This window comes from Ptychodera flava, unplaced genomic scaffold, assembly GCF_041260155.1.
Source record: "Ptychodera flava strain L36383 unplaced genomic scaffold, AS_Pfla_20210202 Scaffold_33__1_contigs__length_2856901_pilon, whole genome shotgun sequence".
Classification (NCBI taxonomy): Eukaryota; Metazoa; Hemichordata; class Enteropneusta; family Ptychoderidae; genus Ptychodera; species Ptychodera flava.
Window position 1 is genome coordinate 1633434 of NW_027248355.1, and position 17025 is coordinate 1650458.

At 37.3% G+C, this 17025-nt stretch overlaps 1 protein-coding gene across 1 annotated transcript; it reads right to left on the minus strand.

Annotated features, from left to right (window-relative positions):
- Positions 1–10504: 10504 nt before the first annotated feature.
- Positions 10505–15887, minus strand: LOC139127562 (death-associated protein kinase 1-like). Its single transcript, XM_070693467.1, has 5 exons — positions 15752–15887; positions 14928–15051; positions 14180–14328; positions 13346–13528; positions 10505–11688 (listed from the first exon to the last, which is right to left on the minus strand). The coding sequence occupies exons 1-5, from the start codon at positions 15839–15841 to the stop codon at positions 10636–10638; spliced, it is 1599 nt and encodes a 532-aa protein (XP_070549568.1). The 5' UTR covers positions 15842–15887; the 3' UTR covers positions 10505–10635.
- Between the last annotated feature and the right edge of the window lie 1138 nt (positions 15888–17025).

Consider the following 17025-nt stretch of genomic DNA (forward strand, 5'->3'; position numbering starts at 1 on the left):
ACTGGTAGCTGTTACCAACGGACTGTTACTATTGATATTACTGTTGATACGAACTATCTATGATATTAATTTACTCGGAAGAATACACAAATTTATGATATCTTGATAGTGAGAAAAAGGGCCCATCTAACATTGTTTACAACGTCAGTTATGACTTCAGTTACACGATCCATTGCAGCATATTAATTGTTCAAATAAACGATGACATATGATGCAGAATAATCACATTATACGGTTTTTCACAGACCTCTATGTGGTACATTCACTTTATCATTTAATCTGACTGCCTTCTGTGAAATTAAATATTATATGCCACACCTTTTATATATGTTATTGTAACAGCTTGCTGTTTCATTAAACTGTACGAAAAGCTGTGATATCAACTCCGTGTATGCCCCGTGCAAGATGCAAACGTTTTACAGTTTAAATGTACTAAAACGGGATACTTAAGTGTACAGCCTCTTTACCAGTACAATTTGTGTACAATGCAAAACGATGTATTTTACTGTGTCGCAAATACGGCTTCTTCAACAAAGTTTTCTTTGCTGCACTTTTGTATTCAATTTCCTATAGTCGAGATCTCTCCTCGGTTAAGGTATAAGCTACGTTTCAACCGTGCAGCGAAGCGCCTACGGAAACCAAGAAGAGGTCCCAGACCACGTTTAGAATGGATGCCGTTGATGCTGCATTCAGTGAAGTTTTGGTTTCACTTATACTCTGCAAGGTTTAGTTGAATCAAATTTTTTTGTTGCTGGTGTCAGACCAGTAATTCACTTTACGAAGACAGTCCAGTTGAAAGATGGCTCCGCACTTTAAGATGTGATACCAGATCGGATTGCCTGCTTGGCTTGAGCTGAGATTTGAAACAGTTTTGCAATAGTCATTGTCTGCTTGAATAAATATGCACACTGTTGTGAAAGATGGCTTCAGCATTGTGAGAAAATGCACTGGATTTTAAAGCTTGTGAAAAGTATTGCAATGAGTATGAATCTCTGCGAACACTACAGAGGGCGCTATTTTCATCACAAAATCAAAATTTCAAAGGGACTTGGCCACACGAAAAATCAATCTGACTCAGTACTCAAGATGACATTGATTGAACACTTGTCAACATGAATTATCCAGCCGAATGTTTTAAAATAAGGCGCTTTAAATAAAATTCTTTGTTTGCCGTCCGCGTGCTGGTAGATTTCAGAGAAAATTAAGAAAATAAACACAATATTAACACTGTTACAAATAAAAATATTATTTTTCCAAAGGAAACCAAAAAATAGCTTATGTTAATACAGTTGTGTTGTTTGTCTATGTTTGGTTTTTTTCCTGACTGGCTGGTAGGTCTTCGAAAATCCAAGGACGGCAAACAAAGAATTTTCTTTGAATGGCCAAAGATCATTTAGCTCACCGCTACTGTGGTGGCCTGTGGGATCAAATTACTGGTCTTGAGCCTGCTAGTTCACGTTCAGCGATCGTCTTACATTGGCATTCTCTTCTGTGTATGTTGTCAGGAGACGAAAAATGAAAATGTCTGAGGGTGAAAGTCTTGTGCTTAATCTTGCTACTTTGCACAGTGAAAAGTAAAGAATCATGAACGGTCTCTTGCAAGTTGTAAACATTAAAGGCATATAGTCATTCGGTGGATAAAGTGACTTCCAGAGAAGTTGTATGCAAATTCAAGGAAGACGTCATGAAGCTTCTGATGGTGTGTCGACTGCAAGATAGAGCTAAAGAAACTTTTGAAAAAGTGTAGACCCAAAATATATGTAGAAACAAAGTGATGGGTTTTTCATCCCTTATTTTGCTCGGACAAATATTAAACAGCAGACTACTTCTGCAGAGTCACATGGTTCGTCAAGCTATGCGTGGTCCCTACATTACGGCAAGGGAACGTCATCTGGTGACACTCTGTGTCTCACACATTGTTTCAATACTGCTATTTATGCCAGTGTACCTACTGAGGAAGATATCGTGGTGTGACCTAGTGCCTGCAATACCGTGTTCTAGCACCACAGTTGACTCTGAGCTGCACTCAATAAGCGTCGATATCTTTTTCTGTGGTAGCAGAACCATGAATTAGACCCCAAAGCTACAGTCAATGTCTACTTGGATTTAAAACAACCTTAAGTGATTGGTCAGAAGACAACATTGGAAAGCTTCTGGCCGATAGATAACATCCAAACAAAGTGGATCTACTACTCCCAGTATTTACAATGACAGCTTGCCCGGCCATGGGCTTCGTGTGGTTTCGAAAACGCCAGTCAGACTGTAACTGGTGATGACTGATAAGGCCATATAAAGAAAATTCTTTGTTTGCCGTCCTTGATTTTTTGAAAAACCTACCAGCCAGCCAGGGAAAAATCAAACACCGACAAAAAAACACGAGAGTATTAACATATGCTCAATTTTTATCTAGGTTCTGGTGGAAAAATAATATTTTTATTTGTAATAGTGTTGGTATTGTGTTTGTTTTCTTAATTTTCTCTGAAAACCTACCAGCACGTATGGCAAACAAATAATTTTATTTAAAGCGCCTAATTTTCAGAAGTAGGACCAAAATTATTTGGAGAGACCTATATGTACTTTCACTCATTTTTTAGTATTTCCAGAAACTTTTTTTGACAAATCCTGGCTTCGCTAGCAACAACACGAAATCGGTAGGTTTTGCTAGTAACGCAAACATGGAAATTCTTGGATTTTACCCTACAATGTTTTTTTCAAATTTCGACGCCACTATTTGCCCAGAGGTAAAAGAAACGCTGCAGATGCTATACACTACAATAGAAAGTCATAAAATTATGCGCGACGCAGCATTTAACCTGCGATCATTTTCTTAAAGTTGATTTCTGACGTGGTCTTTTCTTCTGGATGAAATTCTTAATAAGATTTGCAAGATGAGATAAATTGTCAAATTTCTTCGTTACCATATTACCATGTATCATCTGTAAGACGGAATATTTTGAAGTTACTTTTGTCGGTAATGTCTTTAATTGAGTAAAAGTGTTGCTTTTTGAGTGTTTCAGTGACAAGTAAAAACTAAACAGAAGATAGCGAGCCCCTTGGCGAACTCTTCTTAATAGTATAAATATGCCAAATGCTAACTCTTTTTGATAAAGGCATCTGTCTTAACACAAACGTCTTAGATACTGTTAGCCACAAGTAGAAGAATGCACATTTTAAAGTTAGGCGACGTATAACTATTTCTATGGACTACAATTTAATAGAAGATTCTACAAAGATTGGAACTGAATGTAACAAATACACCTGACGTAGGGAGCAGTTACAAAGGCGGTTATGATCACCGAATAATGTCTTTATTCCTAGCTAGTCACGTTGGTATGTAGCTTTAAATATCAAAGTAATAACTTCAGAAGATCTTAAACTTGTAAATAAGGTAAATGTTTTTGCTGAATCTGAGTGCAACACGAACAATTAAGAAAATGTTAAACGACTGTCCGAAATTACGAATACGGCACAATGTTGCTTTTCACGTTTCAAGACAATCTTACAGCGTTGAAAACTGCCGTTGTAGATGATACATTCCCAGCAACTCGTCATGTAATCGTACATTACAAAAATGTAGGTTGAACTAATATGAATGAATGCAGTCTAAAACCAAAGATATATGGTAATGGTATCTTGCGATTTTGTTTCCTATAACAAACTTACTGAATTTAGAAATGTTACTGAACATAACACCGATCTAACATCCCCTTTAACAACCTCTGAAACATGCAGGTTACAAAACTTGCAATACTAAATGTAAGATAGAAAAGTTATTGAACACAAACTAATCCAACATAATTCTTAAAACCTGAAACTTTAGCTGAGAAAAACATTACATTATACGCACAATTCTTCTGGTTAAAACAGTAATTCCTTATACAATACAGCTACATAAATTGGTCTGAGATGACGTTGTTTATAAATCTTAAGATTAAAAAAATTCGGATTAAAAGACAATATTTTATGTAAATACATAAACTTTAGTTTCTTTCTCCTTAAAAATCATCTGCTCAAGATAGCCTGACTTAATTTTGAACAACTTTGCATGGTAATCATATTCATTTTAGTGCCATGTGTGACAGAGTTTATTTTCAACGTGTTCAAGGTGCTATTAACAAATGTGAAGTAGTGAATGTTTTTGTCTCAATATAACTATATTGATACACGCCAGTCGCTGCGCGTGCCATTTCAATGCATAGTTTCTACAGCAAAATTGGTTCCCGATAGATATTATTGGAGGCAGGCGTTTTCACGCTGTGTTCCATTTCTCCTTCATTTAATCATACCGTGGCTTTTCTGTGATACTATGGTCCCCTGCGGACAGACGAAGACCCCGAAACATTTCAGCTATCTCATTTCGGGCTGGTTCCACACTGCAACTGTCATCACTCAGGATTTTCATTAAATTCCTGAAAGTACTCTCATATAATACAAAGCCCTCAGTTGGCGATTCTCCACTTCTCCTTCTCTTTGCCCATTGTTTGGACCATTCCGATAAAATTTGCTTCGTTATTGACATCGATTTACGTGCAGAGAAAACGAACAAAAGGGTGAACTCAGCAGTTAACGTTTAAACAAAATTTATTACGAAAATAAAACTAATTGCTAAGTCAGGGTAGAGTACAAGCTTTAAAAGTGTACAGACTACTTATCTCAGCTGGGACGGCAAAGCTCCAGTCTCAGAGTTGTAACAGTCAGTCGGATGAATGAACAGTCCTTTGGCTTGCAGGCTTGAAGCTGCACAAAGTCCACAGTATAAATCCAGCGTTGGCAGTGAAGGTCTTGAAAAGTCTTGAGAATGACTACTGCTGGAGTTTAGTAACACACAAGAGACACGATCCCAAAAGTCTGACTGGAAGCTGTGCACGTCCCTTTTATATACACATGCATATAAGAACAATCTAGAACTTTTATTGACATGCTAATTACTGTTCTAAAATTATCTCTCTTACACAACTAATTAAATTTCCAGAACATTCCAAACATGACTAATTGAATTCAAGGTTGTGAGGTCATTAAGGGCAGTGACCTTGAGAATGTTCTAGACTAATTGAACTCAGGTCATAATGAGTGTGGGGGAAATGACCTACATAACACACCCCCTCTTCAAAAAAAGAAATTTTTCAAAGAAAAATCTTTCTTTTGCAAATGTAATCTTGAAAAAGATTTAAGTACTCAATTTTTTTTTTTACTCTAAAGTAAAACTTCTTGAAAGTGAACAACAATAAACTCTAAATACGAGAGAGACAGTCTGCAATTAAATTGTCTCTGCCTTTGACATGTCTAATATCAAGATTAAACTCCTGTAACATTAAACTCCATCTTAGCAATCTCTGATTTTTGCCTTTAAATTTCTGCAGAAAAACAAGAGGGTTGTGATCAATATAAACCACTATTGGCTGATTTGAAGAAGTAACATAAACTTCAAAATGCTGTAAAGCTAATATCAAAGATAAACACTCTTTTTCAATTGTAGAGTAGTTTCTCTGGATTTGTTAAATTTGCGTGAAAAATAGCAAACAGGATGATCTACACCATGACTATCCTCTTGCAATAAAACAGCGCCAGCAGCCGTATCACTAGCATCCACAGCTAATTTGAATGGCAAAGTGAAATCTGGTGCAGACAACACTGGAGCACTTTGCAGTATGGCTTTAAGTGTATCAAATGCCTGTTGGCATTGCTCTGACCAAACAAACTTTACTTTCTTTTTAAGTAAGTTAGTCAAAGGCTCAGTAATTGTGGAGAAATTTGGACAGAATTTTCTGTAGTAACCAGCCATACCGAGAAAGCGCATCAGTTGTCGTTTGCAGTTTGGTATGGGAAAACTTGAAATGGCGCTGATTTTGGCATCAACGAGTTTTTATCTCACCCTGTCCTACAGTATGTCCGGGGTAAATCACCCTCGCCAAACCAAACTCAGATTTGGCAAGGTTGACAGTCAACATTGCTTTGCTTAGTCTCTCAAAGAACTTCTGCATAACTTTGATGTGTTCCTCCCGGGTGTCCCTATACAGGATTAAGTCGTCGACATAGGCTCTACATCCTTCTAGTCCGCATATGACATCGTTAATCATCCGTTGGAACGTTGCCAGAGAGTTCTTCATTCCGAATGGCATCACCTTGTACTGGAACAATCCGTCTGGTGTAACAAAGGCGGATATTTCACGAGCACAGTCCGTCAGAGGGACTTGCCAAAATCCCTTCAGTAGGTCAAATTTCGTCACATACTTGGCTTTTCCCACTCGGTCGATGCAGTCATCAATCCTCGGGATTGGGAAAGTGTCTGTCTTTGTTAAAGTGTTGACCTTCCTAAAGTCTGTGCACATACGATAACTGTGATCTGATTTGGGAACAAGTATGCACGGCGAACTCCAGTTACTTTTACTGGGTTCAATAAAGTCATTGTCCAGCAGGTATTTGACTTCTTCCTGGAGATATTTCGCTTTTGTTGGATTCAGTCTGTATGGATGTTGTTTTACAGGCTTACTGTCCCCAACATCAACGTCGTGATAGATGACGTTCGTCCTCGTTGGAACATCTTAAACAGGTGTTTATATTCGTGGAGCAGTTCTTTCACCTGTTGTTGTTGTTCTGGCTGGAGGTGTGCCAACTTTGTAGACTCCAGCTTCTCCAGGATTTCTGAGTTCTGAAGCTTGACCGAGCCCAGCTTTGAGTTTAGAGTATTTTCACTCAAGTCAGTTTCAGTATCACTATCTTCATAATGGCCAGAACTGACGGTACTGACAGGCTGAGTTATAGTAGGATTATCCCTATCCAAATATGGCTTAAGCATATTTATGTGACATAGCTGTTTTTGTTTTCGCCTGTCAGGTGTTATTATGATGTAATTTAAATCACTCAATTTCTTATCAATTAGATATGGACCAAAGTAACGAGCATGGAGTGGTTTGCCAGGAATTGGAAGTAGAACAAGAACTTTTTGACCTGGTTCAAACTTCCGTTTTGAGGTGCTTTTATCATATTTGGTTTTCATTGACTGCTGAGTTGACTCAAGATTTTCTCTGGCTAATTCACATGCTTTAGAGAGTTTGTTACGAAAATCTGACACATATTGCAAAATATTCAGACAATCATCATCGTCTGATAGAATTTCTCTTTAACGAGCTTAAGTGGGCCACGGACTGTATGTCCAAATACAAGCTCAAATGGGCTAAAACCAAAGACTCTTGAATTGACTCTCTAATAGCAAAGAGCAGAAAATGAATTCCTTCATCCCACTGCTTCTCTGTGTCAAAACAGTAGGTCCTAATCATGTTTTTCAAAGTTTGATGAAATCGCTCAAGAGCACCCTGACTTTCTGGATGATAGGCGGATGACCTATACTGTTTAATGCCTAGCTGATCCATTACTTGTTGAAAATACCAGACATAAAGTTGGAGCCTTGATCGGACTGGACACATTTAGGGAGGCCAAATAAAGTGAAAAATTTGACTAAAGCTTTCACTATAGTCTTTGTCTTTATATTTCTCAGTGGTATGGCTTCTGGGAACCGAGTTGATGTACACATAATTGTCAACATGTACTCATTTCCTGATCTTGTTTTTGGTAGGGGCCCAACACAGTCTATTAGAATCCTACTAAATGGTTCTTGAAATGCAGGAATTGGCTGTAAAGGGGCCTTTGGAATGTTCTGATTTGGGTCTCCTACCATTTGACATGTGTGACAAGTTTTGCAGAAATGTGCTACATCCTGCCTGAGATTAGGCCAATAAAAGTGACTGAGAATTTTATGATAAGTTTTCCTGACTCCTAAGTGACCAGCCCGGGGGTTTCATGGCCAGGCGCAATATTTCAGCACGGTAGGGCTTTGGAACCACAATTTGATGTTTTATAGCCCAATCGTCATCAACCAAAACGTCTGGAGGTCTCCATTTACGCATGAGAATACCAGATTTTGTATAATAGGAAACAGAGCTATCTGAAGTTTTACCTTCATCATCTACCCTGTCAAACAAAGACAAAATATCTGGGTCTTTGTGTTGTTCTGCAATGAGATTTGATCTAGAAAATGTCTGACTTTGGTCAGCAGAAGTTTTACTGGAAGTTTCAAATCCACGAGGGATAACGGAATGAGAAAGGTGTCATTTAAGTCAACATCTGTGACATTATTTTTGAGAGTATTTTGATTCTCGGAAGTTTTCTTTGACATGGCTCGAGTAATAGCACATGAAGGAAATAAATCGGGTATCTCTTGTTCAATTGGCTCTGGATCCTGATCTAAAGTAGGATTATCAGTCACAAGTGGATTAGTAATGACCTTGTCCCCAGCAAGGTCGTTTCCGAGAAGAAGGTGAATCCCTTCAAAAGGCAAAAAAGGCCTAATACCTAAAGCACAGGTCCAGAAACAAAGTCCGAAGACAAATAGACATTATGGAGAGGAACAGGAATGTAGTCATTACAATCTACCCCCTTAATAAGAACTTTAGAACCTGAAAATGACTTTTCAGAAAACGGCAGGGTATCTGCCAACAAAAGAGACTGGGAAGCCCCGGTATCTCTTAAAATTTTGACAGGGGTAGCGGAAGAGAAATCACTAGAAAGTGATATAAAACCATTATGAATAAATGGCTCGAAAATACCCATAATGCTATCTTGAGAAGAATTGACCTTGACCTCATTAATTGGGGATAAGAGGGGTTTAACCTCAGAAAATGTGTTGCACACATTATTAGACTCTAATTGAGTTGATGAAGAAATAAAGCCGGTTGGCTTAGATCCACTTTGACCACTTTGACCTTCACGTTTTCTTTTCAATTTGAAACACTCTGACATTAAATGGCCGTCTTTCTTACAATAATTACAAGAAAGTGTACCAAACTGTTTGTCAGAAGGAGATTGAGACTTGGGATCTGATGATGTGGCAGTGTTACTTGAACTCTGTGAACTTTTGTCATTTGATTTTCTACTCTCCTTTGAAAAATTCTTGGATGAAAAGGAGGAGTTAAATTTACCTGCATTGTTTCTGTATGAAAAGGACTGGGATGGTTTGCTGAGAAATGAAGATTTGTGGGTCAATGAATAATCATCGGCCAAACGTGCAGCAACCTCCAATGTATCTGCCTTTTGTTCATTGATAAACGTCTTGATGTCACTCCGGATGCACCTTTTAAATTCCTCAATCAAAACAAGTTGTTGTAATTTGTCATAATTCTGACTGACCTTTTCAGAAGAAACACCAACGGTCGAACAGTTGTTCTTTTGTCCGAGCGAATTCAACATAAGTTTGATCCTTCACCTTCTCGCAATCCCTAAATTTCTGACGGTAAGCTTCAGGCACCAACTCATAGCCCTGAGAATTAATTCCTTCACAGAATCATAATTTGAAGCCTGCTCTACTGACAACTGAATGTAAATTTCTGTGGCTTTACCCACCAAAGCACTCTGCAAAAGCATAGACCAGGACTCCTTAGGCCAATTCAGACTCTGAGCAATTTTCTCAAAATGAAGGAAATATTTATCAACATCCTTTTCTTGGAAAGGGGGAACTAACCTGAAATGCTTAGTGATGTCAAACTTGTCTGAAGGGAAGAATTTTCCTGACTGTCCAAGCTCTAAACGTTTTATTTCTACCTGCAATCGCTGTTCTTCTAATCGCAATTCTTTTTCTCTCTGTCTTTCTTCCATTTCTAATCTTTCCTGCCTTTCTTTTTCTTTCATTTGTAATTCTTTTTCTTTCTGTCTTTCTTCCATTGCTAACTTTTCACGTGCCAAATCTGCCTGTATTTCTAACTCTAATTTTCTGAGTTCAAAGGAAGACTCAGGTTCATAATCTTTTAGGGCAGACTCCTCAAAATGGCCTGAATTAACTAAATGTTTTGCAATCTTGAACTGTATCTCTCGCTTGCGCATAGATCTTTTGACATTCTACTTTAAGGAAATTTGCCAGTGCTATGAGGTTGTCTTTTCTGAGGGAATTAAATGTGTCCTGATCAAGGTCATCCATAAATTCGTCTGGCTTGAATTCCGCCATGATTGAATTTCGCTGAGTTCACAGTATACAGTAGTTTTGAAAAGGCTGTCAAAATGTTGTCAAACGGCTCAAAATATTCGTCTCCCGGACAAGCCCCCAATTTGTTACGTGCAGAGAAAACGAACAAAAGGGTGAACTCAGCAGTTAACGTTTAAACAAAATTTATTGCGAAAATAAACTAATTGCTAAGTCAGGGATAGAGTACAAGCTTTAAAAGTGTACAGACTACTTATCTCAGCTGGGACGGCAGAGCTCCAGTCTCAGAGTTGTAACAGTCAGTCGGATGAATGAACAGTCCTTTGGCTTGCAGGCTTGAAGCTGCACAAAGTCCACAGTATAAATCCAGCGTTGGCAGTGAAGGTCTTGAAAAGTCTTGAGAATGACTACTGCTGGAGTTTAGTAACACACAAGAGATACGATCCCAAAAGTCTGACTGGTAGCTGTGCACGTCCCTTTATATACACATGCATATAAGAACAATCTAGAACTTTTATTGACATGCTAATTACTGTTCTAAAATTATCTCTCTTACACAACTAATTAAATTTCTAGAACATTCCAAACATGACTAATTGAATTCAAGGTTGTGAGGTCATCAAGGGCAGTGACCTTGAGAATGTTCTAGACTAATTGAACTCAGGTCATGATGAGTGTGGGGAAAATGACCTACATAACATTATTGACATCGATTTACCTTCCCAACCTCGGACTTTGAGTGGTGGTATACCCATTAGATCTGCCATTGTCCCATAGTCACCTGCCATCTCTCTCTTTATATCCATTATCATACAGATTTTTTCAAGTGTTTCATGCTTCATCCATTTGACATCACAATCATACCCCCTGGCACGGAGTACTATGGGATCATATCCGGCGCAAAGCAAATCAGTAGTTTCCTCTTCTTCTCCACCTTCCTCGTCATAGACGTTGACACCTTTCACCTCTGCGTCCAAAATCTTCTGCACTGAGTAGAATTTAGCTTCGTCCGGCTCTATGTGAGTCCTCAGTGAATGAGCGCTGAGAACACGACTCTCGATATCACTACCAGGGCAGCAGATTTCTAAGACATCTTCTATGTCTTCAAACACCTTTTCCATTAGGTTGTGGCAGTCTCCGATGTATTTTTCATCCTTTGCCCTAACGCAGATGTGAATGGCTCTCCAACCCCTGGTCATGTACACCAAACATTCAACCACATGGCAAACTTTGATGCCATTCTTCCATATTCCACTGGGAGTCTGACCTAGGTCACGGAAATGATTGTAAAGTCTTGCCTGCAGTCGTGGAAACAATCCAGGTGAGAAGCTATCTGTTTCATCTCGACATTGAATTCTTCGACCGAAGTAGATTTGTTTTGTTGGATCCATTCTCCACTGTGATTCTGGCATATCTTCATCTAACAACGCAGGAGCGATGTACATTATGTCGCCAACGGATTCTGTAGGGCTGTGGTCGGCTTCAAAGACAAGCTCGAATATTTTTAAAAGCTGTGAAAGTAAATCGGTATCGGCAAAGTCACTGAACACCTCGTCTATTTCACGTCGACTATAATACAACTTCTTATTCTTCGGTAACTTCTTGCTGTATTGAAGGAAAATATCAGTGGCTAGCATAGGACCAAAAACTCTCGAGCACAGCCATTGGATATTGAGGATAATGATGTCGTCGCCGTACGGATTTTTGATGAAGAGAAGCTGCAAATAAGGGATAAGTAATGTTAAGAAATGCATATTGTAAGTCAAAATGCGTATGGTATGCTAGTGCTTTTAGATTATTTGATTCTGTAATTGTGCCTGCTATGTGCTATGGGAGCTAAAATGGCATTATGAATATTCTGATGATATAGAGCGTATTCGGCTGAGATATTTACTAGAATGTGAAAGATTGTCACTATGTTGTATTTATTATAAAAGATGTACTGTGTAATGGATAAAACTTCAGGAAATGACAAACAACAGACTACCAAAGGCTTGCTATAGTATGTTAAGAAAACTAGATGATGCAGGCAGAACCACATGGACCACCCACATCGAAAATAATCTTCACAAATATGGTTTTGGGGTGGTGTGGATACAACAGTAAGTTGGGGATAAAAGCAATATTTTGAACCTTTTTCACAAAGAATAAAAGATTGCTACCAGCAAGAATGGCACCACAAGATAGCAGATTCACCTAAATTAAGCATTTATTGTAAATTTAAATCACTGCTTGAGCCGGAAATGTACTTGAGTCACCTTTACAGTATTCATAACATGATTTTTTTTCAAATTTCCGTTGTGCTAGTCACAGGCTGAATGTTGAAAGGGGACGACATCTAAAACTCCCTCTCCAGCGAAGACCTTTGGTATGCATTGTAAGAGTGTAAAAGATGTTGAACTTGTAGAAAATGAATTTCACTTTGTGTTCATTGACCCACTATCTAATGATATGAGAATAAGGTGTATATATATACATATATATATATATATATATATATATATATATATATATATAAGGTGTATATATATACCTCAAAGATAACATATCCGTCTGATGTTTCATTTAGAAAAAACTTGTTCGTATTTTATCTTCGTAAAATATTAACGAGATCTAACAGTGTGCTACTTTCCTGAGGAAAGCTTTTAGAAGATGAGATAAATGTGTAACATATTTTATGTAATTTGTTAACTTAATTGTCTTTCATTATTGTATTGTATCTACATGTCAAAATATGTATTTTTGTTAAATTTGTATAGTGATCAGCTAGTCACTGACCATCTTTGTATTTATCTTTTATTGAATTGTACGATGGGCTGAGGCCTTGTACTGTAATAACGAACTACTGTAATAGTAAGTACTAGTGTGTATAGGACATGTTTATCAAAATTCCTGATTACCATTACACATTTCAAATTAATAAGGTCGTTTCACTAAACAAACAGCTTTGATTGTTCAATGTAACTAGCAGGCAGTTAAACAAAATATTGCATCGAAAAAGGCACGGATTATTCAACGACAAAACGTGAAAAATCACAACATCGGACGAATCTCATTATTAGTTGTTTTTCTTCACGAAAAGAACAATACTCAATCTCCGACTAACAGCTTGACATCTCATTTTTCTTTCTCGGGTGCCCGATAAGAAGGATTTTTCAAGGACAATTGTTATCAGAGTGGATAAAGTATTTTTCTTGTAAGCGAAGGTTAATGAGTGGCGAATTACAGAGTCTAATGTGATTACGAAACAAGATTCAAATCAAAGTGGATATACCAGAATTGTCGCTGTTCTGTTGTCATATCGTGATTTTATAAGTAACTAGAGTGCAACAAAATGATAGGATAATAATAAACTCATAAAAACTAAATCTGTACCTCTCCCATGTTATCAAGATAAGATGTAGCCGTTCTTAGGAAGTCATCGTCTACCAGATCATCTATTCTCTTCACTTGTTCTACATATTCAGCCCAATACAATATTGGAAACTTCTTGTTTATTTTCCATTTGTTCTTGTTGTCTACAATCTTCGCGCAAAGGTTAGGTATCTGTTCTTCTTGCTAATAATGTAAATATCCACGTGTAATTCAGTATCTCCTTTTAAAATTATTGCAATTTAATGGAAAAGGCATTCCCTTCTTAGCAGGAAATGTCGATCGTATAAGCAGGCAGCGATAAAATATAGGCGTCTTTTGTCCTGTACAGTAACTAAGCTTATGTGTCTATAATTTCGTTGAATTCTGCTGAAAAGAAGATGTAGATACTATATACAACGAAACCTAGAATCAGTATTGGCTGAAGCTAATTACTGAAAGCAACTCAAATTTCAACAGATAGACATTTATAATGTGTTTCGAAACGCCAGACAACGAGATTTCCTTCGGAAGCCAATTTACTAGGCTTGAATCGAAAAAACGATTCATTTAAATCGCTTCAAAGACAGTTGGTGCAAAAACGTCAGAAACAAATCGTGTTACTTTATACACAGTTTGCACATCGGTAAAAATTATTTCAACGTATTATGAAACGATAGAGGTAATAATATGTGGTTTACAAATTATCGATGTATAAACAATTGATATCGACACTGCAAATTACTCTCTGAGATATTCGGGTATAATACCGCAACTTAACTTTGTATTCAGTGATAGACCACTATTTCTTACATGTTGTTAACAATATGCAGTTTAATTTGGTATGAACAAATTTACCTTTGTTCTTGACAGACATTTTCGAAGTCTTCCCATGTCCTTATGTTGGGAATCATGACAATTAAGTAGAAATATGTCATCTACGATATTCAAGTATTCCCCAAACATTCTATGAATTTCTGCTCGTATGTCTTCAACAACCTTGATTGCTTAAAGTTAAAATATAAATGATTATTTTACATCTCGCTAAACACAATGATAAGTACGTATGAGACGTCGATAGCGAGAGACAAATGTCACTATCCACATATTGAGTTTAAAATATCTGCAAATACGAAAGCACCCAGTAGGTAGTATCGAACTACCAATTCTGTTTTACAGCCCACCTCCTCAGAATGCCGTTAAATTGTATAAACTGCTCGTTTTCTTCTAACGGAGATCTAGCTTATTCAGAAGGGTAAAAATAACGAGGTGAGCGAAGCGCTCTTATCGACCGACACGATTTCTCAATCAATATGCCTTTTATTTCGAATTGAGTTGCGACAAAGAACGCTGTATGTGCCAAGGTAAAGTTACATGGTTAGCTGTTCAAATCATTATCATAATTATTCCTGGTATTCAATGTGCCCAAAAGCATTTCCAATACGATACAAACGTATCGAGTTCGTTACAAAAAAACACCAGTTGCTCAATCATAAAACAGTATCAATGCATCCTATTTTTTCCTTATTCTACTTGCTACCAGACTGTCAATACTAATTGCATATTTGTGCAAAACATAGATATGAAAGTTGTGTATTTTACTCACCACGATGGCGTCGAGACTCTTCCACATTATCAGCCCCACTTGCCACTAAAATTACTGTCGGTTTGCTTTCTCTACTTTGGACATCTCTTATTCTAGACTTGATGAATCTCGGCCATGTCAGCAACTAATCATATGAAAATGTCGAGAAAATCATAGCTTTGTATAGTGAACTTGGATTCGTCAGCTACTGTTGTACAACTATACCAAAAATAGACTTACATCATTAAAGGCTAGTCAAGAATTAGATATGTGCATAAATAACGAGGTAAAAACGACATTCAGGATCATCGAAAATTGTCAATAAATAATAACAAGAAGAAATCAGTGCTTAGGCAATTTTTACGTCCATGTTGAGACCAAGACACCTCTATCCTACCCCACCCCGGGGAACGGACATGTAGACGACCCCTATCGTACATACGACGAAAAAAAGTGTTTCACACCAAATGAAGGCTTGTCCTGTATTCATTGTAATGTCATCACGGGAATCTCCTCCTCTTTTAAATAGCTTCAAACACGTTTGGTTGTTTACAGAAATACAGGGTATTTATTGATGAGTAAATACAGGTACCCTTGCCTACTTTCATGTCAAACACTGTCTTCCAACAGAGTATGTTCCAAGGTTTTCTCTCATGGCTAAAGGAAAGGAGTTATGAGGTGGGGATATTGGAATTGTTCGGTGTTGTTGATGTGAGTACAATCAGTCTAAAACGTGTCATTTTGTTTGATACATATAGTCTTCCCGACCATTTTAAGTGAAGACGATATTTCCAAACTTTAGGTAATATAAAGGACGACAGCCAAGGTTTTCTCTCAGGATTTACCTTTTCAGTCAGTGTACCACGAAACCCGTCGATCTCATCCGTAATCTTGAAAACCACTATGAACGCTGCTTCATCTGCCCTCAGGATCATATTGTGAGTAACGTAGTATTCTGGTTGTCCTGCAAAATCCCAAGCGATGTATATTAGGGATATACATCTGAATTGACTCGACTGAAGTTGATGATCTTGCAACATCTATTGAAGATACTATAAAACAAAATTATTGAAAGTCATTAAACTTTTTTTACTTCAGCCAATTCCTAATTTGCATATTTAATGAACTTTCCTAATTAGTGATATTTATCTTTCTTGACTAGACCAAAGTTGACGAATTGCTTTTTACATTAAAGATACTATGATACGACATTATTGAAAGTCATTTAACATCTTTACTTCAGCCAATTCCTAATTTCCATATTTAATGAGAACATTTCAGTCAATTCCTAATTTGCATATTTTAATAAACTTTCCTGATTGGGGATATATACTTGGATTTAGAATTAATCTGTGCTGAATATTATTCATTATGTTGATCATAACACTTTCAATGAAGTTGCAAACATGTGGCAAAGGTTCAAATTTACACATAACTGCAATGTAATGAAACACGTGAGCATTTTCAGTTCATATCTGGTTATCTGTTACGTTACGGTGATTGTTTATTTGTATTTAATGTTGTGTTTCAGTTGTTTGTTATGTGTACGATTTTTGTTATTTCTTTTAAGTGTTTGTGTGTTCTATGTCATTTATGGGGTTTTTTGGGTAGTTCTCTTTTGGAGTATTTGAAAAGGGCCGCTTGGTATGGGTTTTTGTAAGGGCTTGGCGCGTTTGTTTTGGCGATGAGCCTAGCTTTTTTATGCTTCTTTTCGCCGATTTGATGTGCTTGGTGAGTAGGTGTTTGCCGCCTTCTTGTCAATGTGTGTGCGTACATGGATAGTCTGCATAGCCCTTGAATGTGGTCTCAATTTTGATCAAACTTACAATTTAGGAGTATATGTCAAAACTGATAAATGATTTATGTTTTTACATGGTTTCACAAAAAGTTTCGTCCCGGTGTTCATTTTTGGCCCAGGAATTCCATCTACCACCCTTTGCAGAGTAGTAAGCTTATGGGGCAAGTAAACATGGATGCGCCGGTGCGATTCAACGATCAGCCTGTATATCGGATCGAAAGTCAAAAATTTTACGGCTCGTACTATGATTTTATAAGTTTATATAAATAGTATAAGGCGCGGGGTATTATATATTGACTGATTACTGTAGCTATAGATAGG